General features: G+C 45.5%; 1 protein-coding gene across 7 annotated transcripts in view; it reads right to left on the reverse strand.

Moving 5' to 3' along the window:
* Window positions 1–26938, reverse strand: part of Fyn (FYN proto-oncogene, Src family tyrosine kinase) — a 197006-nt gene that overhangs the window by 100759 nt on the left and 69309 nt on the right. For 5 of the 7 annotated variants that reach the window (XM_059272531.1, XM_059272529.1, XM_059272528.1 and 2 more), the window contains one exon: window positions 9447–9516. The exons of the other annotated variants lie outside the window; for them this stretch is intronic. Coding sequence is in view for 3 of the 5 variants with exons in the window: in XM_059272529.1 (XP_059128512.1) it covers window positions 9447–9516 (70 nt within the window). In the remaining 2 variants the exon portion in view is untranslated. The remainder of the gene's footprint in view (window positions 1–9446; window positions 9517–26938) is intronic. 7 annotated transcript variants of the gene reach the window in all.

Raw genomic sequence — 26938 nt, forward strand, 5'->3', positions numbered from 1 at the left:
GCCACTAAAAGACACTGCGAGATGAACACAGGCTATTCGCTCAAGGAAATAAAGATGACTTCAACCCAGGTGTGAGAAGGGAGTGCTGTGTGGTGGGGGTGTGTCTAAGTGAGCATTGCTTCAGGGAAGGGGTGGGTAAGGAGAAAGAAAGGCCTTTCACACTGCTCTGATTCCAAATCACTATACGGACGGAGAGCATTTAAAGGGCAGGTTCTGGGCAATCTGGGAATATGGGAGCCACACCAAGTCACAACCTCGAGGCACAACACTGAGGGACCAGGGAAACTCATCGTCTCCCAGGGAGGGGCTGGTCTGGGCGCCACCCTCCCTTCAGCTGCCACATGACCTCAGAAAAGGCACTGCTGGTTTCTCCTGCACGTCACTGAGAGTGCTGGGAGATGTGGGTCTGGGCTCCAGTTAGGAATAAGAGAATCTTTTCCTGATCCAAAGTTCAAGCTTTACAAATCAGAGTCTGTATGTGGGTGAAGCTCACAGTACTGATGCCAGGCTGCTCGTCCCCCTTTCTTGCCAGCTTCCTCCCCACACTGTGATTATGGTCTGAGAGTTCATGCGATGGGGTCAACAGACAGGGACTTGACAGGTGGTAGAAACAGAACCTGACCTTCTGTAATACTCACGGGCTGGTAGACCGGAGAAATATTTGACCAGTCAAAACAAAACCCGACTGTGGAGATGGCTGAAGGAAAATGCTTGCAAAGCGAGTGTAAGGACCTGAGCTGGGATCCCCAACAACCAGATGTGTGCGGTGACAGTGCTGGAGCGTGCAGGGTCATCACTGGGCTCACTAGCCATCCAGCCTAGCTGCATGTTCAGTGAGAGACCCTCTCTCAAAGAGGTAAAAGTAACAGAGAATGGCATCGATGTCAACCTGTGGCCTCCACGTTGACTGATGTGAGGGAGTGCACCCCCACATACATATACAATAAAACAAAGTGACACAACAAAAGGGAGACATAAAGCTGGATGTGGCAGACATGTCTATAACCCAAGTTACTCTGAAAGCTGAGGCAAGATTGCAGGTTCAAGGACCACTAAACAAGTCTGAGATTAGCCTGGGCAACTTCCTGAGTCCCCGTCCGTCTCAACGAGCAGGTAAAAGAGATAAAGATCAGTGTTAGAGTGTACTGTGGGATGGTCTTTCTTTACGCTGTGAATATGTGTTGCTACCACTGGTTAATAAAGAAGCTGCTGTGGCCTATGGCAAGGCAGAATAGAGCCAGGTGGGGAATCCAGGCAGAGACAAGGAGAAGAAGGCAGAGTCAGAGGAGACGCTGAGCGCTGCCGGGGAAGCAAGATGTAATGGAACACAGGTAATGCCTCGAAGCTACGTGGCAAAACATAGATTATTAGAAATCAGTTAATTTGAGATGAAAGAGCTAGCTAGCGAGAAGCCTGAGCCATAGACCAAACAGTTCATAATTAAATAAGCCTCTGTGTGTTTACTTAGGATCAAGCAGCTGCGGGACACTGGAAAACTTCCACCTACAAGAGTGCTTCCATTACACTTGCAAGGCTATAGATTCAATTCCCTAATTCATCCCATCAAAGGAGGCATATGTGACATTTAAGAATACATAATACCTATGTGCTCTATGATGTCATTGAGAAGCTACTAAATAATATATTTAAAGAATCTATTAGTTAGGAAGAGTCTTTAAGAAGGAATACATTACAACATCAACTTGGTCCTGAAAAATAAAATGCCACCAAGTTACCTCTAAGAAAAGGAGAAACATGGAAACCACCATGGAGAAAGCAGAACTACGCTCTAGCATGCACCAGCATTTCCAGGCTGTGGTCTCCCTGGCTGCCAGGGTGGAGGCAGACTGCTGACCTAGCAGTTATGGTCATCCTAAGCATCTCCCTATAATTAGTGTGCCAGGGGGAAAGGCACAAGGAGGAGAGAAATATGTGGCCTCCAACTTGGGGAGGCAAGAGCACTGATCAGGTTTCTCTGGGGAGATTCAAGAGAAAGAACCAGCTGGTGTGACCTTGGACAGTTACAGTGCCCAAGAATATAGCCAGGAGTCACAATGAATACCTGAAATTAACATCCTCAAAGTGAGACTCGCCGTAAGAAAGATACGCTGAATTTCAAAGATGCAGTCTAAACATTACATGGCAAACAATAACATTCTGGATATATATTGGGTTAAGTACAATATCTCATATAAACCAAGTTCACTGGTTTCTTTTTCCTTTTTTTAACCTGGTGTTGAGAAAAATAGTCTTTGTGTTGGATTTCTATTGGATGGGGCTGGTTCAGCCTGCAGCTTCTTCACGTGTGGGTCAGAGCTAGTGGTGGGAGCCTGGCTGCTGGAAGGCTCGGGTGGTCTGCAGAAACACTGTGAGCCATGAGATGACCTGTCAAGTAATACTGTCTCGTTGCTACTGGCTGGCAGACAATTCTTGCTGTAGGAGGCATGAGAAGCAATGCCAAGAGATTCAAGATGATCAAGCCTGATTGGCAGTGTGCTGCCCCTCTGTGCCTAGAGGGTGGCTGATCTGTTAAATGGGAGAAGGATGAAGTTCTTGCAGAATGCAGCAACATGACAGAGGGGTGTCTGCATGGCTGCCACCACTCCAAAACAGAGTACTTCTAGAACAAACTGGGATGAACCTCGCCAGTTCTCAGGCAGGATCTATCCTGGAAACGGCTTACCTGCTGGGTCTGCTTTAGCCCTTACATGGGCACGTGCTTACGCTTTTCCTATGCTGTGTGCACACTGAGACACAGGGAAAGAACAGAAAAGCACAGGAGGGTGAAAGCAAGCCTTGGGGAAGTCTGAGAAGAAAAAATCCTCTAGATATTCAGAGGAAAGTGCTATTTAAAGGTAACCTAAGAAATACCTACCTCTGCTTTTAATCTACTAAGTCAGAAATCTAAGGCTTTGATTTAAGGAAACCCAACGCCTTAGAGCAGTGGTCCTCAACCTTCCTAATGCTGCGACCCTTTAATACAGTTCTCCATGTTGTGGTGACCCCCAACCATAAAATTATTTTCATTGCTACTTCGTAACTGTAATTTTGCTACTGTTATGAACTGTAATGTAAATATCTGTGCTTTCCGATGCTCGTGGGCATCCCCTGTGAAAGGGTCGTTTGATCCCCAAAGGGGTTGTGACCCAGAGGTTGAGAACCACTGCCTTTGAGTATTAAATAATCTGGTTAAATAATGCTTTTGTGAAACCCAACTTTCCCTTCTTCGCAAATCTAACAACCTGCAAGTCAAAACAGCATTACAGTTTCACTCCAGTATACGAGTTCCTTACACAGAGAAGAAAATGTTAAAAACAAATACACAAACAATGAAGAAAAATGTCCACTTGTCCACAGGCCTCAGGCAGCGGTGGTGCTGGCTGTAAATAGGGCTGGCTCCTCAACTTCAAACGAACAAGTCCATGCTCTACAGTGAGTTGGAACGAGTGACACACAGATCCAGAGTTCCGGCGGTGTCAGGCCTGCTGCCCTCAGCTCTAAGAGCACCCGTTCCTTCCAGAAGTGTGTATGTGTGTGTGTGTGTGTAGGGGGGGGTGTTGCGTCTCTCCAGCAGTTTAGGGCCCTTCCCAGACACACAGGGTCTGCAGCCAGAGGCAGGAACTGCAGAGTGGGAAGCACAGCCATAGGGGATCCCCGGCAAGGAGTTGCTCAAAGACTCTGGTTCAGCATGACAGACAGAGGTGACTGCGTGACCTGTATGTACAAGTCAGTTCAGCCCTCTGAAGTGTGTGCAAGGAGAAAGTGTAAGAAACTCCACATGCAAGGAAGCTGTGAGACATCTAGTGTACAGGAAGCGCTCTATGGAAGTTACTCCTTCCTATCCCTAAAGGTAAGAAAACTGTGTAGGACAATCTGTTATTACAACAAAATCTAGCGGACTACACAGAAATCAAACACATGACGATGGATATTATACGGTGAAGAAAGTTCAGGACAAGAAAGAGGCAAAAATATCAGGCCGTCTTCGAGATCCAGGCAAAGACTGTCCAGACACTCATACCTCCAGATGACAGAATGTTAGGACAGGATTCACAAAGTACCCAGGAATCACAGGGGACTCGCCAACTCAAAGTGCACCCTCACATGGATAGGTCTGGTTACCACCTTCTCTGACACCAAACAGCACCGACGATGATAACCAACCCAACGTCCCAAACTCAGCATGCTGACACCTAAGATCTACCAGGATGCTTTCTTAAATTTATTTTTTAAATTCTGTGTGTGTGTGTGTGTGTGTGTGTGTGTGTGTGTGTGTATGTGTGTGTGTTTACTTATATGTGTATTTGTGTGTGTGCGTGCTCGTGTATTTATCTGTCCACAGAGGCAGGGGCTATAGGTGGCTGTGAGCTGACCCAGATGGGTGTTAATAACAGAACTTGGAGCCTCAGGAAGAGCAAAGAAACACGTGTAACCACTGAGTCATCTCTCCAGCCCTATCAGGATGGTTTCAAGCTAGTGAGATTAGGTAAAAGTCTGTGGGCAGAGCATCTTACTAGACTCTCTCTCTTACCCAAACAGAAGGGTCCCATTCTCCTGTGCTGGCAATGATGGAGGAGGGGTGGGTAAGGGGCACTGATTAGCCACACCACAGAGGTGTCAGAGAACACCCGAACGGCATGCTGTGCTGAGCTCTGGTGCACACAGCAGCAATGTACACAACCTGTGGAACAGCCTAGAGGGAGGAGGCTCCCAGTGACGTGAAGCAGGGGTGAGGAGGACCTCGATGCCTTCGACCCAGAGGACTCCCTGGATCCTGATAGTGAGTGTGCATCTATCCGGCTTCTCCGTGGGTTCACTGCGCATCCCAGACTGTGCGTCTCATCAGGGTGCTATAGAAGCTGTCTGAGACACCTCTTCCCCAGGCTTGGAAGGCCAGCTGGCACCCTTGCGCCACTCCCTACAGCACCGCATATCAACAGTGCCTCCAATTCTTCAGAGGACATCAAACACTCCCACACATTACCAATGTCCCCGCCTTAGACAGGCAAATCCAGGAGCCTCTGCTTTTACCCGGTAATATTACTAGTTTGGGAGGATCAAATGCATTACAAGTCTTTATAACCTTAAAAGAGCTATCTGAATGGCATCAGGAGGCACAGCCTCACGGTAAAGCTGGTGGGCTGGCCACCTGGGTCCCAGGCGGCCCCATTACAGTCCTCTCAATCTAGCCAAACACTAGCATACGGGACAGCTTCTGACTCTGAAAATACTTCCCCTAAGTGAGGAATTTGGGCTTCTACATGTCGCTACAGATGAGAGCCACACTATGGCACTGAGTTTTAGAGTAAGGGCACATGGCAAAACCATGGGCTCCGGTGGATGAGCAGGGCAGCATGCTAGAAGCAGCTTCACGGGATCTGGTCCAGGTTGTTGCCCAAACTATCCTGGAGTGAAAAGGACACCTGCCCTGTGAGCCAGTGATAAAGGGACTGTGGATGACTTCCGCGATCAGGGTTACAAAGCAATGCAGAAGATGCCACCCTGTCCTCCTACACACAGGCTGGTTTCCAGTAACTACTCTGGTCATCTCTTTAAACTCTGGCAGAATGTTCTAGAAAAGGAATCTTAGAGGCTGGGCCAGACTACAACATACAAAGTCTCTTCAAGTGTCAGTGCTGAGCAAAAGCTGAGATGGGGCAGGAATTCCTGATTTAGTGCTATAAATGGACAGTTTTGTCACAGGCACTTACCACAGATAAAAGTGTTTTTTATACTCTGTCACCTGTTTACCTCTGAGACTTCCGTACACCCCTCCAAGTTCCCTTCATTTTAAAGACATGGCTCGATAACACAAAGTCTCTAAATCTCTGGGCCTGGCCATCTGAAGTGAGGCTTTCAGCCTTCTCTTGTCTGGCTTTCCAGAACACATTTCCAGGGCATTCATGTGAGAGGAAAGGATACAAGAAAGGGAAATAGAGTACCATAAAGCCAAGAGCATCCTACTAAAGCTTTAAGTAAGCATATATTCACGTCCTCAACATATGCCACACCCTTTCTGGGAAGATATTACTGGCCTGGAAGCTGGGTTAGTGTAACCTAAAATACACCACACAAAAAGCACAGTTACCCTCCCAAAATAGGCCCCATAATTAAGTCAAGCCATCTCAAGAGAATTGTTCTGTGTCGCAGCTTGACATATGCTGCTTTAATCTCCCAGCTTCAGTAAATGCAGCCATATTGGGCTGCTGCAAACGTGTGCAGCAGTTCCCATTTAAGCCAGATTGTGGTGTCACTAGCAAACGGATGCAAATGAACAGCCCTGTGAACCAAACTACTCTGTCTCAATCATCTGTAATGAGACCCTCTCCTCCCTAAGCACATTTCCATCACACCGGAATCCCTACCATCGACTCAGAAGGAGGACCACTCAGACCGCAATACCATCTCATCTGCAGACAGACACACCCGAGGAAGCTGGGCTGAGGTCTACAGCATGAGACAGACAGCCCCTGCTATAGATGCCGAGAGTGTGCTGTGAGAAATTCTCTTTCCTTCTGTGGACCATGGTTCAGTATGACCTGTCTGTCTAAGCAAAACCTCATTAGATCTGTTTTTGCTTAGAGTCGGGAGGAAGCCTGACTCCTAACGAAGTCAGGGAGCTTCAGGAAGGAGGTAGCTTCTTGGTAGCCATCTCAGGCCTCTGCATTCTGAGCCCTTTTCAGATGGTTATATGTATAACTATTATTAAAATAATAATATTAAAATATTTTAAAATATAAACCCTCAAAATACTGGGCACTTTAGACATTTTACTGACATTTGGGGTTATTTTCTGGGTTCATGCACATGTGCTGCTGTCCTGTATATTGCAGGGCATTTAGCAACATCCCTCGTATCACCAAATACCTTCTAAGGTGACCCCAGATGAGAACCACTGTTCTCCATGCACTTATCTCTCACCTTGATAGGCCCAGAGGTGAGGGAGAATCTTGGCTTTCCAAGATATTCACAAGTTGTAGTTTTAACAATCTTAAACGTCTCGACTCATGATGAAGAGTCAGAATCTGAGGAAGACTTGCACCTCAACAGATTCAAACACAGCACTCTGCTGTCTCAGCTAATAGTCCAGGACACAGAGGACGACATATTTGCTTCTCGGAGCTCCTGGACTACTTCTCTCCCTCCAACAGTTCTCTTCTTAGAAGACTACTCAACATAAAGCCTCTACAAAGCATCACTGGGTGCTCAGTATGAGAGTAATGGATGAGAAGGGAGTTTGGGGCTGGCTGGCTGCTAACGTCATCCACAGAGGCAAGGCATCCCCAGTTCCTGATATGTGCAGTGCTCGGTGCTGGGCATCCACAAGAGAGGAACTGTAAAGCAGGAGCCTCTTTTAAGAGCTTCCTGGGGTGGGGTGGGCCATGGACATAACGCCAGAGGGAAAAAGATGTAAGAAGGGGAGCTGGTCAGTTTAGTCCACAGGAGGACGGGTGGCAGAGGAAGAAGAGCATCTGGACATGGTGGACCGGTGTGTGGGACAGTGAGGTGACTGGGGGTGGGGGACACAACGACACAACGACTACTTCAGTGCTCATCACATCCGTCCAGGGGCCAGGCACTATGGTGGCAGGAAGGGCTTAGCCTAAGTCCCATCCCACACACAGCCTGATGTAAGGAGCAGGCTGCTGCTTTCTTTCCACTCGCCCTCATCCCACACTTTTCAGTGACTTAACTGTCCTCTGTCTAAGAGGCCATTCTTTCCATCCTTCATTCACAACAACAAAATCCCCTCTCTACTGTACAGTTCTGTGAGCTTTCACAAAAGCCTACAGTTGCATGAACACCACCACAACTAAGATATGGGACAGTAGGATCACTGCTCAAACTGTTTCCTTGTGTCCCCTAATTGTTTATTATTTTATTTTTCGTTAAGACGAAACATCTGGGTTCAGTACAATGATTTAATGCACATATACAGTGTCTAGTGATCAAACCAGAATGAGTATTCTAGCTCCTCAAAAGCAAATACTTCTACATGCTTGGAACGTTTGCGTTCTTTTTCTAATTGTTTTGAAATATTATCCTATATTGTAATAATCAGTACTTCCCTAGAGGGCTGGAGAGACCAGGCCTACTCCCTCAGTCTCACGCCTCATGTATCAGCAAGCTGCCTTACCATAAGCAAGTTCCTTATCTCTGAGAGGACTTGTACCCCCAGTTAGAAATTTTGTTGAAGAGACTTTTTGGCTCTTTAGAGATTATCATAGAGATCTCCTGAGGTCATGTCCATGTCCATGATTCATGAAACAGACGTGTGACCTTTACATCAACACCCCTCTGCAGTGACATGGCTGACTCTCCTCCAAATGCAGGTAAAGGCTTCACCCCAAAACCAAATTCTTGGGTCTCTATGAAGCTACATGACCACAGAAGGTAAAATAAAAAAAAAAGTTTGGAAATAAAAGCCTGTACAAACCAAAAGTATCATTTCCTCACTGCTGTCCCTTCTTACTAATGTGGATGGAAATGGTATCATACTTTAACCAAAAGCTCCAACAACGTGGCCTCACTCGGTTGCAAGGTGGCAGGAAAGGTTAGCTGTGCTTGTCTGAGAATGGCTTCCTGGGGTTCCAGAAGGAGGCCGCCCAGCTCATTATCAAGTAAATGATGGAGAAGTGGCTGTGCTGCCCCCTGTAAAATCACACGTGTGTGATCAACCCATTCCGCAAGTCTCCTGCTGAAGACACACACCTTTTGAGTGGCTTAGTTTTAATGGCAAATGTGGTCCCCAAACAAGCCATGAAACCTGGCTGCTGTGGAGCACCTACTATGCCCAGCATTTCTGAGCTCACTTATTCCCACAACAATCCTGCAGAGTGGAAACACTAAAGGCCTTGGTTTACAGAAGAATTAGAGGTTATGAAAGAACAAACAGGTGCAGAGTTCTAACCTGGGTCCCCCGACTCCAAGGCCTGCCCTCCTTGTCATCACCAGTGAGGTCAGGGATGCTGCTTCTCTGGGTCTCTCAAGCTACTGCCCCCAGCCTGGGGCAAGCTCCCAGGAAGCTGTGCGGCTCATTTCCCATTCCTCAAATAGCTAACTTCTCTCTCGTTTCAACATGGAGGCTGTTGCGAACCCTCTGTCTTGGAGATGTTATTCTTCTGGTCTGTGAGTTTATTACTCCTATTACATGGTTGGCTAGAACATAAACTAAATTGCCATGGGTGTCCCGGGTTGTGCATCTGAGCTTTCCCAAATCTAGACGTACTAGATTTCAGAAAATCCCGTATCACTTAATAACATTAGTTTTAAGAAGAAAAATAGCACACTGTCAGAAAACACCAATTCAGTGCCACATTTAATTAAAAATTTTTCATTTGAAGTTTAGTGCAGATTTGAAAGATGCATCGGGCACGGCAGTAACTTCCCCTCATTGGCACCATTTTATAACTAAATGTGTTAGAAATAAACGTGACAACACTTACCCAAATTTCCACCAACTATCACAAACTTTATATACACCACATGTCTTCTAAACCACCGGTAGGACTGACTCTGAAAAAACAATGCAAATAAACACCTTATTCACAATCCGCTTTAATTCGCCAGTGCTCATTCTCTGTGCCTCTTCACTCTGTGGGGTACCCATTCATGCAGCAGCCAACTCCCAGCTGCCCCTTTGCTGTGCACAGGAAAATGAAACCAATTTACAAATGATCTTAGCATACACTAATAAGAAAAAAATACCTGTGAACAATTGAGTCAATCTGAAACTGCGCTTACAAATACAAGAATTTCCGATCCTTTAAAACAACCAAAGGTAAGAGAACAATGGGGAAATGCCTAAGCTTAAACACGGAACATTTTCCCCTAGAGCCAATTCTTCTCCTTTTTATCACAGCACTCTTCCTTCTGCCTAGTTCTGGGAGGCCAGGCCACTTTCCTCTCTTCTTCAGTGGATCTTACTTGACTATCTGTGAAATAGGAATTGTGGTAACCAACCTCACAGTGTCGTCGCCGTTACTGTTCAATCCCATCAACTTAGTCACATTCAGGACACAGACGGGCTGAAAACAGCAGCAGACGCCAGTCAGTGCTGAGTGAAGGAAGCTTTGCCCAGCATGCTCCTCCTTGCCCCAGCCTGAGACCTGGCTTCTCACCTCCGCTGCACACCAGGCCCCAGACCTGCTGCTGAGTCCACATCCCGGCTGGAATACACTTCTCTCCCTTCTCTCCGGACACTCTACCCAGTCTGCATCATGCCTCACTTTCAGAAATCCATGCCCAGCCTCCAGTCCCTCCCCCATCCCCACAACAACTCTCTTGACTGCAAAGAATTTCCCCAACATCATTTACACAGATTCTTGAGAAAACATGCCTCCCATCCCTTCCTATCACCTGCACATTTATACACGAGATTACATCAGCCTCCACTCATACTTGTCCTAACTTTATTTCTGAACGCTCTCAACCAGGCAGGAAGCAGCAGCCACCTCACTGGCTGCTGGGCCTACACCAGGCCTGTGCCTCTCCTGGTCCCTTCTGTCCCATCCCTATGAGTAAGAGGCCCAGATATTTTCTTGGACAGGAGCTCTTTGCCTTTCTGGACTATGTCAGTCTACAGATTTTTTTTTCTTCCAGAATTCTAAATGGAATTTTTAATGTTGTTGCTTGTTCTTCTTCTTCTTCTTTTTTTTTTTTTTTAGAACAATGTCTTTAGGTACTTGAAATTAACATATGAAATGCATCGCCAGGCAGTGGTGGCGCACGCCTTTAATCCCAGCACTCGGGAGGCAGAGCCAGGCGGATCTCTGTGAGTTCGAGGCCAGCCTGGGCTACCAAGTGAGTTCCAGGAAAAGGAGCAAAGCTACACAGAGAAACCCTGTCTCGAAAAACCAAAAGAAATGCAAAGAATTTAAGTCACAAAATGCATCATCATATTCAGTCATCAAAATATTCATAGCCTCATAGTGAGACCCTGTCTCAAAAAACATTTTTTTAAACAAATTTGAGATGGACTTTCTTCAACATTTAAATGATTTTCTGCAAAAACTAAAGTAAATGCCATTTTAAGTATTCTTAAATGAAAAATCATATTTCATGATGTCCTTGATTATAATGTAACAAAGCATTCACAACTCTATTCTTATTCTATTGTATAGACAGCTGAAACTATTCCATACAAATAACAAGGAGTGGATTTCTTCCTCTCTACGTCCCTGACCCCTTGAATTCCAGCCATGTCCTCATCCAAGAGCACGACCTTTAAGCCTCTCCTAACTCTCATTATCTTTCGCTGTCTTGATTTTCCTAATTGGTATTACATTAAATTTTTGTTTTCTAGTCTTTTAAATTATATTTTGATATAATACTTTATATTTCAAGTTTTAAGCATTTTAACATCTAAGCATTTTAACGTTTTATTCCTTTTTAATAACACTCTCCCCTATCACTAGCAAGGGAAGGGAGGCATTCATCAGCACTGTGTGAATCAATCAGCGATTAAGAACACTGATTGTACAAGCCTGGCTAATATTAAAATTATCTCATCTCTCTTTGGCAGTCTATGAGGTCCTAAATATGTAGATGGACACCTCAGCATTCTATATTTAGATTACAAATGACTGAAGTCAGGCAACAAAATGTTCTCTTCCTTTTAGAGAGTGGATGCTTCATCTGTCAATTGCTGATTGACAGGTCTCTGGGAACAGACCAGCTGTTCACGTACTCACTGACAAGCAATACCGTAGATGCGTAAGAGATAAGTACAATCCCTGCCTTCCTGGAGCATCAAGTCCAGCAGCTTCCGTCAGCTGGTCCAGAACAGCTAGAAATCTCTCCACCTCCCAGAGTCTTGCATAGAAAAAAAACGGTAAGACCATGTTGGCAAGGCCAGTTAGCACCACTTGGCATCTCCTGGAAATTGGACCAAGATCTGACTTCCTGCCAATCACACAGAGGTGAAGCTGAGGTGCTGGGGTGGGTAGATCAAGCAGATGAAATGGTGAAAGCCCACATTCCTTCCCCATTGCCCCAGGAGTGATGTCTTTGCATATGAGGCCAGAGATGGCAACCACTCATGACCGCCTCAGGTAGGTCTATGTAACATCTGGCCACATGCTTCCTTCCACGCCCCAAAGCATCTGTGATGAATCAGACTCATGAAGGACAAGACTGTCTGTCTATATTATCCTTTTTCCTACGTAGCTTCAGCAAGGGATGACTGCGTATCTTTCGCCAAAAACAAACAAAAAACCAGGACAGTTCTCCCTTTTTAAATGAAGAAAGCATAATGATTTTCTCCACTGAAAATCAGTAATCAGGGCACAGTGACCAATGCTTTGGCAGAAATCTACCACTGGCAGAATCTTTCAAACCTAACATCATGTCAAGCGACTCTTAGGATACGTGGGAGTGTGTTCTTCTTCTCCAGTAACTCCCAAGGCTGATGAGCTATCTACTGTAAGAACAAGGGGCAGACTTGGCCCCTTACACTCTTTATACTTAAGCACATTTATTCCCATTTCATTAGGATTTGGATACATGATATTAGTTACCAGTCAAAGTAACTGAAGGATAACAAAGAGGTGAGTTGACTACTGTTTTTTGAACTGCAATGTGTGTGTAGTTATAAAGGAGTAATACTGTTTTTATGGGTACTCCCACACAATAGTGTATAACCCCGTGTACTTCCTGTTTCAAAGACACATCACAGGCTGTGTATGACTTCTGAGTTAAAGGCAACATTTTCAATGCACACTGTGAACAGGTATTGCCAATATCACTCTCATCTATACAGGGTTATTCTCACTTTCTTCTTCCTAATGGAGCCCTCATACATCCTTTTCCAGCCATGAGCCTCAAGAGCAGGGGACAACGAGCTCACTGGGGGTGGGCATCTGAATGGTATGGGGCTTTGCAGGACACCAACCCACTTGGACACTTCTCAAGAGTATCAGCCCTATGGCTTCACTCAGACCAAGCTTTCCCAGGTGATCTGTGTGTATACTAAGGTTGGAGAGGGTCTGACTCAAAAGACCCCCAAACTCTTGCCAGTGATTGGGTCTAAATATGGGCCCAATATAGGGCAATGAGACAAGAATGTTTTACTAGGAACATCTCACTCTTCTGAGAGACACTCTTTCTTGTCCAGTGTTGTGTGTGTACGAGGCCTGGGACTTCCATGGCTCTTTTGCTGTAGCCTTGGGATACAGCTGATACTGGAGACATGGAAAACACGGGGAAGCAGAGTGTAGGGCTGCAGCACCTCTGAGTTCCCAATGCATTCCTCATTGTTTAGGACTCCTTGAGTGGAGTTGGCAATTGTTTACTCTAGAAAATGTTTTAAGGAGTAAGTCCCAAGTCAATGTTATAAAAGGGACAGGATGGCAAGGCGCTGTGCTCCCTCACAATCGGAAGAGACCAGAGCAGCACTTCAGAGGTTCACTTTGTTCAGGGAACTGACCCAGTGCTGTTCTGGTTATGATGACCGTGTCTCATCTGCGCATTTCCAAAAGCTCTCCAAGTCAGCTGGACTCAATCATCCAGAGGAAATGTTGAGCACTTTCCAAATTATCTTAACCAGAGTGGTCAACAGTTGCCTTCCCAAGAAGTCACATGGATGTCATTTCCTGCGAAGACAATGGGAGACTAATTGCTCAGCCTCCAATGGGGAAGATATGTAATTACTGAAGGGTAAATAAAGGGGAGCTTGGGGCTGAGTCTGCTTCTGGATCTGCCTCAATTACTTGTGGAATTGGGGGCAGCTATCTGGTCTGGAAAAGATCTGAGGGTACCTTATGCAGGCATTTATACCCCTTTACATGCCCCTGGTTCTTAGTGAAGACCTTGTTGAGAAAAGCAAACAGACTGGCCATTACACAGAACCACATGTGACTTTAATATCATTTTGATTCATATGTAAGAGTTATGCACAGCTGTGGAGAATGGCAATGTCTCAGACATCTTTGGTGTCCTAGCTTGTTAGCCACTGGGAGAGGGGGTACTCTGCTGGGTTTGTCACGGTGGCCTGAGGAGACTGAATTTTCTGTCAGGGAGTGAACAGCACACTGACTGTCTCACAGAATGTCTGCCCAGCTTCTGCCTCACAAGCTCTTTTCCCCTCAGACCCTTTTGGTTTTCTCTTTCCTGTCTTCCTTCCTCCTTCCTCTTCTTCCTTCCCCAGTTCCCAACAGCATCCCATGCGATGAATTTCAAACTCCACAGCTACCATTCTTGTTCCTGGCTTGTCAGCTACCTTTAGCCAGAGGGAAGGAATCTCGTGGCCACCATTCTGCTCACAATGCTTGCACAGTACCTGGCCTGGAATTTACAACATCTGCTGAATGAGTAACCAGAAAGCCTCCTCGGATTGAGAATGTCTCACAGGAGCTTGTGTTGCTTCCAAGCTCTGGCTTCTCTTCACTCACCTTGTTGGCATATAGGAATATCCGGGGCACAGGCTGCATAGGTCCCAACCACAATGCGTCATCTGGGAAGGACGTACAGCCTAGACCATGCTTTGCAAGTGAGAAACCACATTCACTGCAGCCAAGAAGCTCTCAAGAAGTGCTCAAATTAGAGGACAGGAGAGATGGGAATTTTACCCAGGCTGCTGACCAAGTGCTCTAACTCCCAGCTCCACACTAGTGCAAACATGTACAATCTCTCGAGGGAACCTAATGTGCAGTAAGCATTCAAAAATACTTGTTGACTGGTTGAATAAATCAATGGGCCTCATGCACGTAACAAGGGGTGTCTCTTACAGTGGGGTGCTTTCCACAAAAAAGTTACGGAATGGATATGACATGGGAAAGCTGTTGTCTCTTCTAGGATAAAGGGAACAGATGGAAATCAGACTTTGTCCCACAGGGTCACTAAGCCACATCCATCCAGGAGCTGCTGGGCCTGTGGCATTGCTAGAAAATCTCAAGATAAAACAAAAACAGTAAGCAAAAAAAACCAAACCAAACAAAAAACCAACCATCTATTATTGACAAGGTTAAACACAAGCTCTACATCTTAAACGGCAAAGAGCGAGGGCTGAGAGGGCTGGTGAGTTCCTGTCTCTCCCTTCTTGCAGCTCGCCTGTGCTGACTGTTGTTATGTGCAGCGTGACATAAAGGCTGGCAGCTTCTGTGCACATACCAAGAGACTTCAAACTCGGCCTGACTCCCCCCAGCTACAACCGGCTCTGAAAAACTACAGCTAAATTGTCTGAGAAATCGGAGCTCCAAATGATCCAATACACAAGCAGCGAGCACACAGACAAAGCCACAGCCAGGACCAGGATGATTCTCCAGGGAAGCAAAAGCACTCTGGCTGGCTGGAGGCTTCCCTCTTCCTTTTGGGTGGGGGTGGGCGTGATTAACAGGGTGTTTGGGGAAGGGCTCACTGACCCACTAGCTAACCCTCCTGTCAATTCTGGCTGCCCTCCAACAAGCTGTACAGACTCCAGCAAGGCTGTGGGGTGTTTTATGATTTTTTTGGAGTGGGAGTAAATAGCAGAGAGATGAGGAGGAGGAGGAGGAGGAGGAGGAAGAGAGAGGGAAGAGCATAGAGGCACTCCGCCAGCAGGAAGGAAGTACTGACCACAGACTAAGGGGATGTGAGGGTCAAATTATAAAAGCTGGCTGCTCTTTTTAATGCGAGGACCAGGGTAAGACAGCAGACGCGCACTGTGAGCAAGGCATCACAAAAGCAGCGAAGCGCTCATTCTTGGCTACTGAGAAGCCGAGAGCAGATTCCTGAGATCGTGAAATATTATTATTATTACTATTATTACTAATGTTGAAATCTATATGCCATTCATTTAGGGTTAGAAATAAATGAAGTAAATGTCATTGGAACAGTGAGTTAACTGTCCAGTGTGGGGTGGACTTTGAGTCTCTAAGACTCATTAGAATGAAATATATGTGTGCAATAATCCCATCTTTCTTCCTAGTCCTGAAATCACATCAGGCAGCAGGTAGAATGTGAAAATGAAGCAAATACTGTTTTATAGCAAATGTGAACTGTTTCTGAGTTGCCCTTTTAGGGCAAACTATTTCTAGGATCTGCAATCTAGTCTGATTAAAAACACTGCATTGCTCTGATGCATGTGTACCTGCTAAGCATGTCTCCTGGCTCCCCCTAAAGAGACACCCTGGAGTGGCTCCAGGGAAGGCTAAGAAATGCACTTCCTCATAATTACACATCCAGCTCAGAATGGAGGTGAACAGTGGATCACGCAGAACCTGAGATGGAGGCGGTGACCACATCAAGCTAGAAAGTAGACGGAATGTTAAAGGAACATCTTATAATTTAAATTTTAGTTTTTAGTACCAGAACCTGGTGTGTCTCTTACACACCCAGTACACACACACACACACACACACACACACACACACACACACAGAGGCGGTGGTGGTGCCTTTAACTCCAGCACTCGGGAGGCAGAGGCAGGTGGATTTCTGTAAGTTCGAGGCCAGCCTGGGCTACAGAGTGAGTTCCAGGAAAGGTGCAAAGCTACACAGAGAAACCCTGTCTCAAAAAGCAAAAAAACAAAAAAAAAGAAAAAAGAAAAAAAATCTCATTACTAAATAGAAGTCGAACAGACCAGCTTTCACTCAGACTCCCAACTGCCCTGAGCCATCTCCAGGTCTGAGGTTCTCAGGACACTGGCAATTAGAGATCTAGTTCCCCACTTGACCCAATACCCAAATCTTAGCACAGCATCTCCTACAGTCCATGTTAACGTTTGCAGTTACAGCATTGATGACCCAACACTGTGCTAACTTTCTCTTTACCAAGAACTTGTTTTAACCATCCCTGAGGATGCCAGGCTTTAAATCAACAAACTTCTCATAAAAACAGAATTTTCTGAAGAACTTGTTTTATTTGTCCAGCTCTGGTTTGGAATCTGTGAGACTAATTTAAATCTTGGTCCTGTTAAGCTTAGTCGATGTGTAAAAAATCCTTAATGATGGGAATATGAAGCAGAAGCTTTCCTTCTCTCCCTTCCTTGCTTTTAACAAATCTCCAAAAAAGACAACCAACTACCAGGATGGGAGAGATGGCCCAGTGGGGGAGGACCTTGAGCCCGGTGGGGGAGGAGCTTGGGCCCACTGGGGGAGGTGCTTGGGTCCAGTGGGGGAGGAGCTTAGGTCCAGTGGGGGAGGAGCTTGGGCCCAGTGGGGGAGGAGCTTGCTGCACAAGCAGGAGGACTGAAGGATTGCAGCACATGGAAATCTCAGGACTTTTTAGACATTAATTCTCTCACAAACTGAATCTTTAATTTTAAATAAAAAGAACAACTAGTACTTTTTTTCTGGAATGAATCAATAATTAGAAATTATCAGGTAATGCAAAGAACCAAAAGCAAGAAAAATCCTGAAAAAGAAAACAAGACTTTATCAGATATGGAGATTCACTACAGAATAACAGTGGTCAAGAGCAGTCATTTGTACATGGACACTCAAATAGACCAACAGAACAAGACAGTCTAAAGCAGACAGAGATGGCCACTCAGTCAATGTGAAGACAAGACTGAAGTTCAGTACACCATACTGGGTTCACTGGACGTATTAAGTTGAATTGTTTCTCCCCAAAAGATATGCTGGAATCCTGACTTCCAAGCACCTCACAAGGTGACCTTTCTTGGAAACAAGATGGCTGCAGATATCGAGATGAGGTAATATAAAATAGTTAGTCTTGGATCCAATGGGATTTTACTTTTTTTTTTGGGGGGGGGTACCTTAAATAAAAGGACACAGACCCAAAGAGACTCCCAGGGAAGAAGGCGGCCATGTGCTGAGGGAGACAAAGATCAGAGCACTGTGGCAGGAACCGAGGAGTGAGGTCAAGGAAGAATGGCGGGTCCCCACCAGCAGCAAGCAGAGGGCTCTTCCTGCCAAGCTCCAGGAGGCACCACCCTGCTCACACCTCAACTCTGAACTTCTGCCTCTAGACTACATTTCTGAGGAGAAACATTTCTGCTATTTCAAGTCACAGGTTTTGTTATACTTGTTACAGCAAATACACATAATATCAGTATCTTGAAGAAGACTCTGCGTAAAAATTAGTTATAGATGGATGGCAGAATGAAAAAAAGGTCAAATAAAAGGATTTTAGAAAACAACCTTCCACATTTTGCAACAGGTCAAGATTTTTAAACCAGAACACAAAAATGTACTGACCAAAAAGGAGGAATAGCTCAATCTGGAGTATAGTAAAATTAAGATTATCTTCATGAAAAGATATCAATAGAATCAAAAGGCGAGGAGGAGGAGGCAATTACAGCACATGTCTGACAGATGTGTATACACACACACACACACACACACACACACACACACAAATGGATAATCCACCAGGAAATAGGCAAATAGTGGAGAAGGCAAAACAGGAAATAGCCAATACACACTTAAAATGTTATGGTATAATTACCAAAGAAAAGCAAACCCACAATGTACTACACCAGCATGTACTGACCAGACTGGCTAACCTAACCAAGACAGACACCGGAGAAGGCTGGTGAGGAGATGGAGTGCTCCTGAGGACTTCTCACTCACTGCGGGTGAGTGTGCTCACAAAGGGACTGCGACACCCAGGGGTCTAGCCTACAGAATACTGAACATGCTTCCTCTGAGGCCCTGCTGGTAACAGTTTCAAACTGGCAACAACTTAAACTTAGCACCTACTACAGAAGAGCTGGATGAATTCTGATGCAGTCATATACAACCCAGGTTACACAGCAGCGTGAATGAGGGGCATGTTTTATTCATATGAAATTCATAATAGATAAAAACCAGCCTTTGAAGTTTAAAAGCACCGTTACTAACTACTCTCGGTGAAGTTCCCTGCTAGAGACTAGAGGGGCCGAGGAGGAGTCTGCACTATTTTAGTCACTTCCTTTCCCACCTGGCTGCCGCTAACAAGAGGAGCTCTCCTAAAAAATCCATCACCAGTGCACTTAACGCTTTTTCGCATTTTTATGCAAGAACACAAGAACATTTCCATTAAGAAAACCCTAGAACTCTTGGCGTTAACCCAAAGAAATCAGAAACAAAACAGAACTGAAAGCAGAGGAACGCTGCAAATTAATTTAAACAAGATAAGATAATCCAAAGATTTATCGTGCTAAAAGCTTCAAAGTGCCATTTCATTAAATTGTGGGTTTTATTCACTTAAGATGACTATCGTGTAAAGGCATTTTATATTGTTATGTTAGGACGGCATGAAGCAGACAGTTTCGGTAAGTAACACCCACCATTTTAATTTTATCTTAATTGATTTTTAAGTAAAAATTGGGCTATTCAAGGCCAACTTCATATACATCAAAATATTTTTTTGGAACCTTGGTTTACAGCCTGCAACATCCTAGAAGGGAAAATCTTGAAAAAAGGCATTTTCATCTTCTGGTGCCTAGAAGACACTTGAGGTTTCCTTGGAGAATCACTGCATGAGACCAGTCCATTCCTGCCTTCACAGCGGCGCTTGGATAGGTGAATGATCTCCAAGGAATAGTCTAAATACTGAAAATGACCCCCTGAACTCCATCCCTGCCTTTGAATTTCCAGGCTCTAAGATGCTCACACTGGCACGCCCACACTCAGGGAGTCAGCAATGAGCAGTGTTGGCTGACCTCAGAACAGCCAGCTTCATGGGGAGGGAGAGGTGGCCCTTTGGTTTTGGGGACACCCTGATCTCCGTCTCCTGGTCAGAGTCAGCCTGTCATCACTATACATCCAACACAACGACAGTCCCAGGGACTCTGGTGTATAGGAGGCCAGTTCATTTCCAGGACCTTCTGGAGGAGAGGTTCATTCCTGTAATTAGGTCAGCACCCTGAGAATGAAGGACCCCTGCACAGGAAGTGAAACACACACACAATGGCTCTATCCCACAGCCCCACATACTGTGCTTCAAGAGATGCGCACAGGCTGGAGGGTGTGGGGTTCCTGAGGAAAAAAATCTCACTCACCCTGAGAGAACGGCCTGGTCCCAGAGATGCTCTATTCTCTACACCCACAGTGTAGAAATCTGTGTACCTCCAGTTATTCCACTTCCTTAAATATTAGCTCCCCAGAGAGGAGCACTTCTCACCTCAAGCTCTGTTGCTCTTGTGCAAGCTTTCTGATGCCAACCCTACCCACAATTCCACCAACTGCCAGAAGATGATACTGTGGGTCCTTCAACCAACCACCCTAGCCCCCAGTCCTTGGCTCGAGTTCTCCTGACAGAAGAATAATGTGCTTTTCAAGCAATTCTTTATAATGAATTCTGAAAACAGAGATAAATGACAGAAATCAAATGTGATAATCAGTTCAGAATTATATGGACAAATCCACCCGGGCCAGTTCCTTTAAGAGCCTTTCAGTTGAAAGACTGATTCCTGCCACCAATGCGAAGAAGTCACAGCTACAGCTGTGGCAAGGTCTGATGGGTTTTGTATGGCCCGTGAATTAAGAATGGGGTATGCCATTTTTAAATGGCTGGAAAAGAGAAGAAATTCAAATTTCAGTGTCGATAAATGAAAATGTATTGGCACATTGCCACACCCATTTGCTTGTGTTTTGTCTGGGGCTGCTTTCAAATGACAATAGCAGAATTGTCTCAAAGGAGTCCGTATGGCCCACAAAGATGAAAATATTTATAATCTGGCCTTTATGAAAAATGTGCGCAAGTCCTGAGCTAAAGTAATTGCTGGGTTTGCAGAAGGCTGGCCCACCCATTAGAGTCCCTTGTCTCTGAAACAATCTTGCGACAAATCAAAAGCCAATCCTAAAGCAGGTGTCCATCCCCCATCCAGGTCACAGACACAGTCCACTAGAGCTGTCTTTCAACCTATGGGAAGCAGGCTACAAAATTCAACAGTTATATCTACCATTTCTTTAATTAAATAAAAGACAAAAATTCAAGAACACTGGTATGGACTGAATTGCGCCCCAACCCTGGATTCGTATGTTTAAGTTTCCTAACCCCAGTGTAGCTCACTGGACCACGCCTGTTTGGAGATGGGATCTTTAAAGAGGAAATAAAGTTAAAGTGAGATCACCAGAGAGGAAGGGTGAACCCAGCTAAGGTCAGACGTGATGACAGAAGGGAAGGACAGACATCTGCAGCCTAAAGAGAGAAACTAATCAGCCCTTCCAGTCCCCAGAGGTGTGAGGAGATCCATTTCTCTCACTGATGCCGCACAGTCTGCAGTACTGACGGGCAGCCCTGACAGAGCAACAGAGGCACATCCACAGGACTCCTCTGGAAGTGGTCTCAAGTCACACAATATACGGCAGACACAGCAGAAAATGTACTAGGTTCTGTGCCACCAAAAAGTTAAAACTGGAGACCACCTCGCTAGTGGCAAAGAAGTGCATGCATACATGCATACATGGTAACAAAATCACACAGAGCCATGCTGTCATTGGGCAGCCAGAGGCCATAATGAAGAGCTGAGGCATTCTGGTGCTGTGGGATGTTCTGTATGGCAAATGTGTTGCGCTGATTGGTTAGTAAATAAAACACTGATTGGCCAGTAGTCAGGCAGGAGGAAGTATAGGTGGGACAAGGAGGAGAAGAATTCTGGGAAGTGGAAGGCTGAGTCAGAGACACTGCCAGCTGCCGCCATGACAAGCAGCATGTGAAGATGCCGGTAAGCCACGAGCCATGTGGCAAGGTATAGATTAATGGAAATGGATTAATTTAAGCTGTAAGAACAGTTAACAAGAAGCCTGCCATGGCCATACAGTTTGTAAGTAATATAAGTCTCTGTGTTTACTTGGTCGGGTCTGAGCGGCTGTGGGACTGGCAGGTGAGAGAGATTTGTCCTGACTGTGGGCCAGGCAGGAAAACTCTAGCCACACTCTGGTACGAGTCCTCACAGCAATCCTGCATGACAAGTCACAGTTCATGGCTTCAGTTGACAACGACAATAAAGTACAGGCAGAATAAGCCAGGAGAATCTGCCTCAAAGCTCAGACGACTTCTCATCGTGGATTAATCTCTATGTCCCCGAGACACAGGCCAGAGCTCAAGTCTCAGAACAGGTTGTTGCTGAGGATGAGTGAGGGAAAACAGTTACTATTCACTGAATATTTTGTTATTACTTGCCAGGTTCTGTGCCGGGCTTCAGTCTCTCCTATCAAATGCATGAGGTCTAGCACTGGTTTGCAGGTAAATAATGGAATCAGGAAGAAATGAATTAAGTTGCTCAAGATTAGATTACAAAGCTGAGGAGTGTTGCATGCCCAGGACTTGATGTTCCCACTGGTCAGGTGTCCGAGCTAAGCTCTCGACTACCACAAACTCTCATTTGAACTGGTGCATGTATTGTCAATGTATGGAAATAACAGCTTGTCTGGGAGTCTATAAAGGGAACAGAAGGGAGGAAGGCGAGGAAGGGGAGGGGGAGGAGGAGGAGGAAGAGGAGGAGGAGGAGGAGGAGGAGGAGGAGGAGGAGGGAGGATGGAAAGGAAGGGGGAGGGGAGGGGAGGCGGAAAATACACTTTTTACTCATACATCCAGTAAGTACTGACTGAGTGGATACTATGTGTCAGACCCTGACCAGAGAGCCAGAGATACACTAGCAAACCAAACAGATAGAAACCCTGGCATCATGGCAATCACAAGTGTAAGAAAACCCTTAGAAATAGGATTTGACCATGTAGGTTCCAATCACACTATGGGTAAGGCTGGTGACAAGTAAAGTTCATGTGTGCTGAGGACACAGGCCAATGAAATTGCAGACATTCTATAAAATGGAAGACGGAAGATAAGAAATTTCTGGTAAATTAACTTTGGTGGCACTGAGAGTTGACCCTAGGGCCTTGCTATAGTAAGCATTCTATCACCGAACTACCTCTCCACCTTATTTTTACTTTATGAAGGATTAAAGTATTTCTTTTAAATTTTTATTTAGAATCTTTTTATGTATCAATAGTTTATGTTTTTATTCACTCAAGCCTATTCTTGCATCAAGAAGTAATCAGAGAGGCAAGTTCTTTGGTGCCAGAACATCTCCAACAACGCTACTTAGAATATGAACTATGAGAATATTTAACTGCATAGTTAGATAATCAGTCTGTTCACAGAACAGAAAACATCATAGCTCTTTAATTACATTAGAAAAATTGTAATAAATGGAAGAAGTGAGATCAAAGCATACACACAGGAAATAACTATACCATAACACTGTTATCTCGATATGGGTGTGACTAAGAAATATTCTCGCCGGGCGATGGTGGCGCACGCCTTTAATCCCAGCACTCGGGAGGCAGAGCCAGGCGGATCTCTGTGAGTTCGAGGCCAGCCTGGGCTACCAAGTGAGTTCCAGGAGAGGCGCAAAGCTACACAGAGAAACCCTGTCTCGAAAAACCAAAAAAAAAAAAAAAAAAGAAGAAGAAATATTCTCATTTCTTTATAGCTCACCACCTTGCCTACACTGAAGACTTTAAAGCCAGAAAAATTTTAAAATTTGATTATAGAAGCTTACATCAAAGAGAAGCTAGGCTTCTACCTTATAACTCTACTTCTACTGTTCAGCTGAGGTTTGCTGAGGAACATGGCCACCAATCAGAGGCCTTGTCTGCACCGCCCCGGGTGTCACATACTACTGATGTTACTGAATGTTTTCATTAATTTACATTTGGATGTGTGGTGTATTTTGTGTTTGGTGGTCCATGTGTGCCACGGTGTGTTTGTGTGTAGATCAGAAGACAACTGTGGGAGTCGGTTCTCTCCTTCTACCATATGGGTTCCAGGGATCAAGCGCAGGCTGCCAGGATTGGCTGCCAGTGCCTCTGCCTGTGAGCCGTCTCACCAGCCCTAATACATGTTTCTAAATTCACTTGCAAAGAGGTTTCAAAATAGAGTCAAAAGTGGCCAAAGACATCACCAGGATGAGACGAATGGTTATAATGAATTCTTCGGCTGTGACAACACATTCATTTAACAAATACACTGAATGTTGGTCATGCTCCAGGCCCCCTGTTAGGTAGGTACCAGAAGGTCAAATTAGGTCTCTGGGAACAAATGAGCCACAGGGCTGACACTGGTCCTCTGCACCCGATCTCAGCAGGATGCAGTTAAAGGCAGGGCTGGGTAGCCATCCTCACAAGGCTCTGACCCAGCCGGGACATGTGGCCCCAGAAAGGCTGGCTTCATTTCTCAAGTTCCAGCTGCCTCATTTGTAAAACAAGGATAATTCTGACCCAGTTTGAAGCACTGTGGTGAAGAGGAACTGCAAAGGATTTCTGGGCTTGTTTGTACCTTCCCAGTGCTCAGTGGATGCTGCCGCAGACAGGCAATGCTGCTTCCTTCCTTGGAAAATTCACATTTACTCTTTGAGAAATGAGGCTCAGTGACTAAGAGGGAAAGTTCACACATTTTTTCTCTTCCACATATTCAGATTAATAGTAATGGAAACACTCATTTCCTTAACTAGACAAAAAGTCAAGGGATTTCAAAGTTGAGGGAGAGCACATCCACATTCTCAGGGCAAAGCTGGGTGGGATGCAGCCAGTCAGGGACCAGGGCAACTGTGACCGGCACTTAAAAATCTCTGCACAGGACTCACAGCTTTCCTCCCACCTTTTAAGGAATGTTGTGTTGTTTTAAGCAACATTGTCTTGTTTGTTTTGTTGCGATAAGGTTTCTCTACGTAGCCTTGGTTGGCCTGGAATTCACTATGTAGACCAGGCTGGCCTCCAACTCAAGACATCTACCTGCCTCTCCTCCCAGACAGCTCCTGTTGATCTCCCAAGCTGAGTTCTTATTCTAATTAGTGGGAACATTTGTATCAATCACTTCCCTGCTACAGACAAGGTAGAGGAGAAAGCCTGGGCAGGGGAGTAGAGGTGGACACAGAGACATGTCCATCAAGTTCTGTGAGGGAGCGGATTCCTCTCACTGACTGTAAATGCACAAGTGGGCAAATGCCCAGACCCTGGCAGAAGAGGCCACCTCAACCCCTGGTACTCATATTTTAGGCAGAAGCTAAGGATTTTTCTAGTTACAAAGTACCCATTTTTACAAGCTCAGATTCTTTGTGGTCCTTCTGCTACAGTAAAGACTAGAAACTGTAAAGTTTAGGTAGCACCACAAGTAATGAGCACCCGACCCCCCTCCTCCTGCCTGGGTTTCAGGATGCTCCAGGAGGAACCGTCCGGCTGATGACGGCTGTGGATGCTGAGGTGAAGGGACAGAGATGGTATGGAGGTCAGTCTGCTGTCTTCCTCACCCACTGCCCCCTCCGTTCTCAGCCTCCTGAACCCCAGCTCCCCAGTGCAAATGAGCAGGCACAGCGGCCACAGGCAGAATGGACAGAGCCTGCAACTTGTACCCTGGGAGGGGTGCACTGCATCCATGGCAACAGTCAAGCCCCATTCTGAAGGACACGATGAGCATGTTATGATAGATTCAGTAACTGCTCCACTTTTTAAAAGGGAGTTGTAAAAATTATCTTTAAAATGCTTGTTGATGCCCTGTGGGGATGAGTCACTTTGTGAAGCAGGATCAAAATGGATTTCTATTATGGGTTTCTGCCGGCTCTTTGATTCTAAACAACTTTATTAATGTTAATAGGAGTTATGCACACATCAATGAGAGAATAAATTCTTGGGTTTAGGGGAGCTTCAATTAGTGATCTGTATTAAGCAATGTAAAATGCTTTTTAATTTTCTTTCAAGTAATGAGACATCACCCCAGCAGGGCTGAAAACGAGGTAATGAGCAGGAAAGACGGGAGGGGACAAGCTCTCCAGCCAACAGACTCTGCACCCAGGGCCTCGGCACCCCTCAGGGAGTCCAGCAGGGGCTGGACACAACCTGCCAAAGGGAGGGAAAGGCTGCACGGAAACTGAGAGCTGCGGGAGGAGTTCACTATCATCCCAAACAGGAGTTCACTATCATCCCAAACAGGAGTTCACTGTCATCCCAAACAGGAGTTCACTGTCGTCCCAACAGCACCGACTGCAGCCATGCTTTCCCAATCTGTCACCACACTGCTCTGGTTTTCCCCAGAGCATAAGTTAATATTATTCATCTACTTCCAAAAATATCAAGACAAAAATGGGAACTGAAGTTGTAAGGATGCTGCGGCAGGATTCCAAATGCACAGGTTATCTTACAGTGGCACAGAGCATCTGTGCCTGGCATTTCTGGCACTCAGTTTCTAACCCTCTCCTACCCAGGTCTAATAGTGTCTCCTCAACTCTTCTCATGGGGAATCCACGGTCAGATTACTGTTACCTCGAAGGACAAGAGATAGGATGCAGCAGAGATCTGCCCAAGTGGTAATGCCTCATTTCCATGGTTTAAAGGGAGAACTAATAAAATTTAATCTAGCAATGCCCTCCACACGGTTTTTATTGTTTCATTGTCTTATCCTTCCTTGCATTATCCTCGTGTGTCACAGACAGTAGGAAAAAGACCCCAGCCAACAAACAGTAAAGCCCCCAGAATAAAGGACTGCTGTCGACAATGAGTGCACAGTGAGCCCACAGCTTCCATTACCAGGTGAGCTCTGGAAAACTGGCCTGCACTAAAGGAGGCCAGGCAGCACTGTAAACCCCTCCTAGATGGAGCCAAGGCTTAGCTGGTAGCATTAGGCTGACTGGTGGCTGACTTCCACTAGGCACGGTATAGAACACTTTACATCTGGGGTGGGCTGCACTTAGGTATCTTTCTGCAAATGGTTCCCACCATAATCAAGGTAGGACTCTATAGTGTATGTGCCTTTTATGTAGGATTAGCTGGCTTTTCAAGGGAGTCCCCCCTTTTCCCTATAATATTTGCCTTATCACCCTGGAACAGAACAAATGGTAATTCTTACAGAGCATAGTTCAGCTGAACACGTATTTATAGAAAAAAACATGTTGGCTGAGGAAATGTTTGGATAATGCTGGAATATAAAGATCCAGCATAGCTTCCACACCGGCCACACAGGTGCCCAGGAACATATCATTCACTCTGAATTATCAGTAAGTCAGGAGTGTCTCCGG

Source organism: Peromyscus eremicus, chromosome 8b, assembly GCF_949786415.1.
Source record: "Peromyscus eremicus chromosome 8b, PerEre_H2_v1, whole genome shotgun sequence".
Classification (NCBI taxonomy): domain Eukaryota; kingdom Metazoa; phylum Chordata; class Mammalia; order Rodentia; family Cricetidae; genus Peromyscus; species Peromyscus eremicus.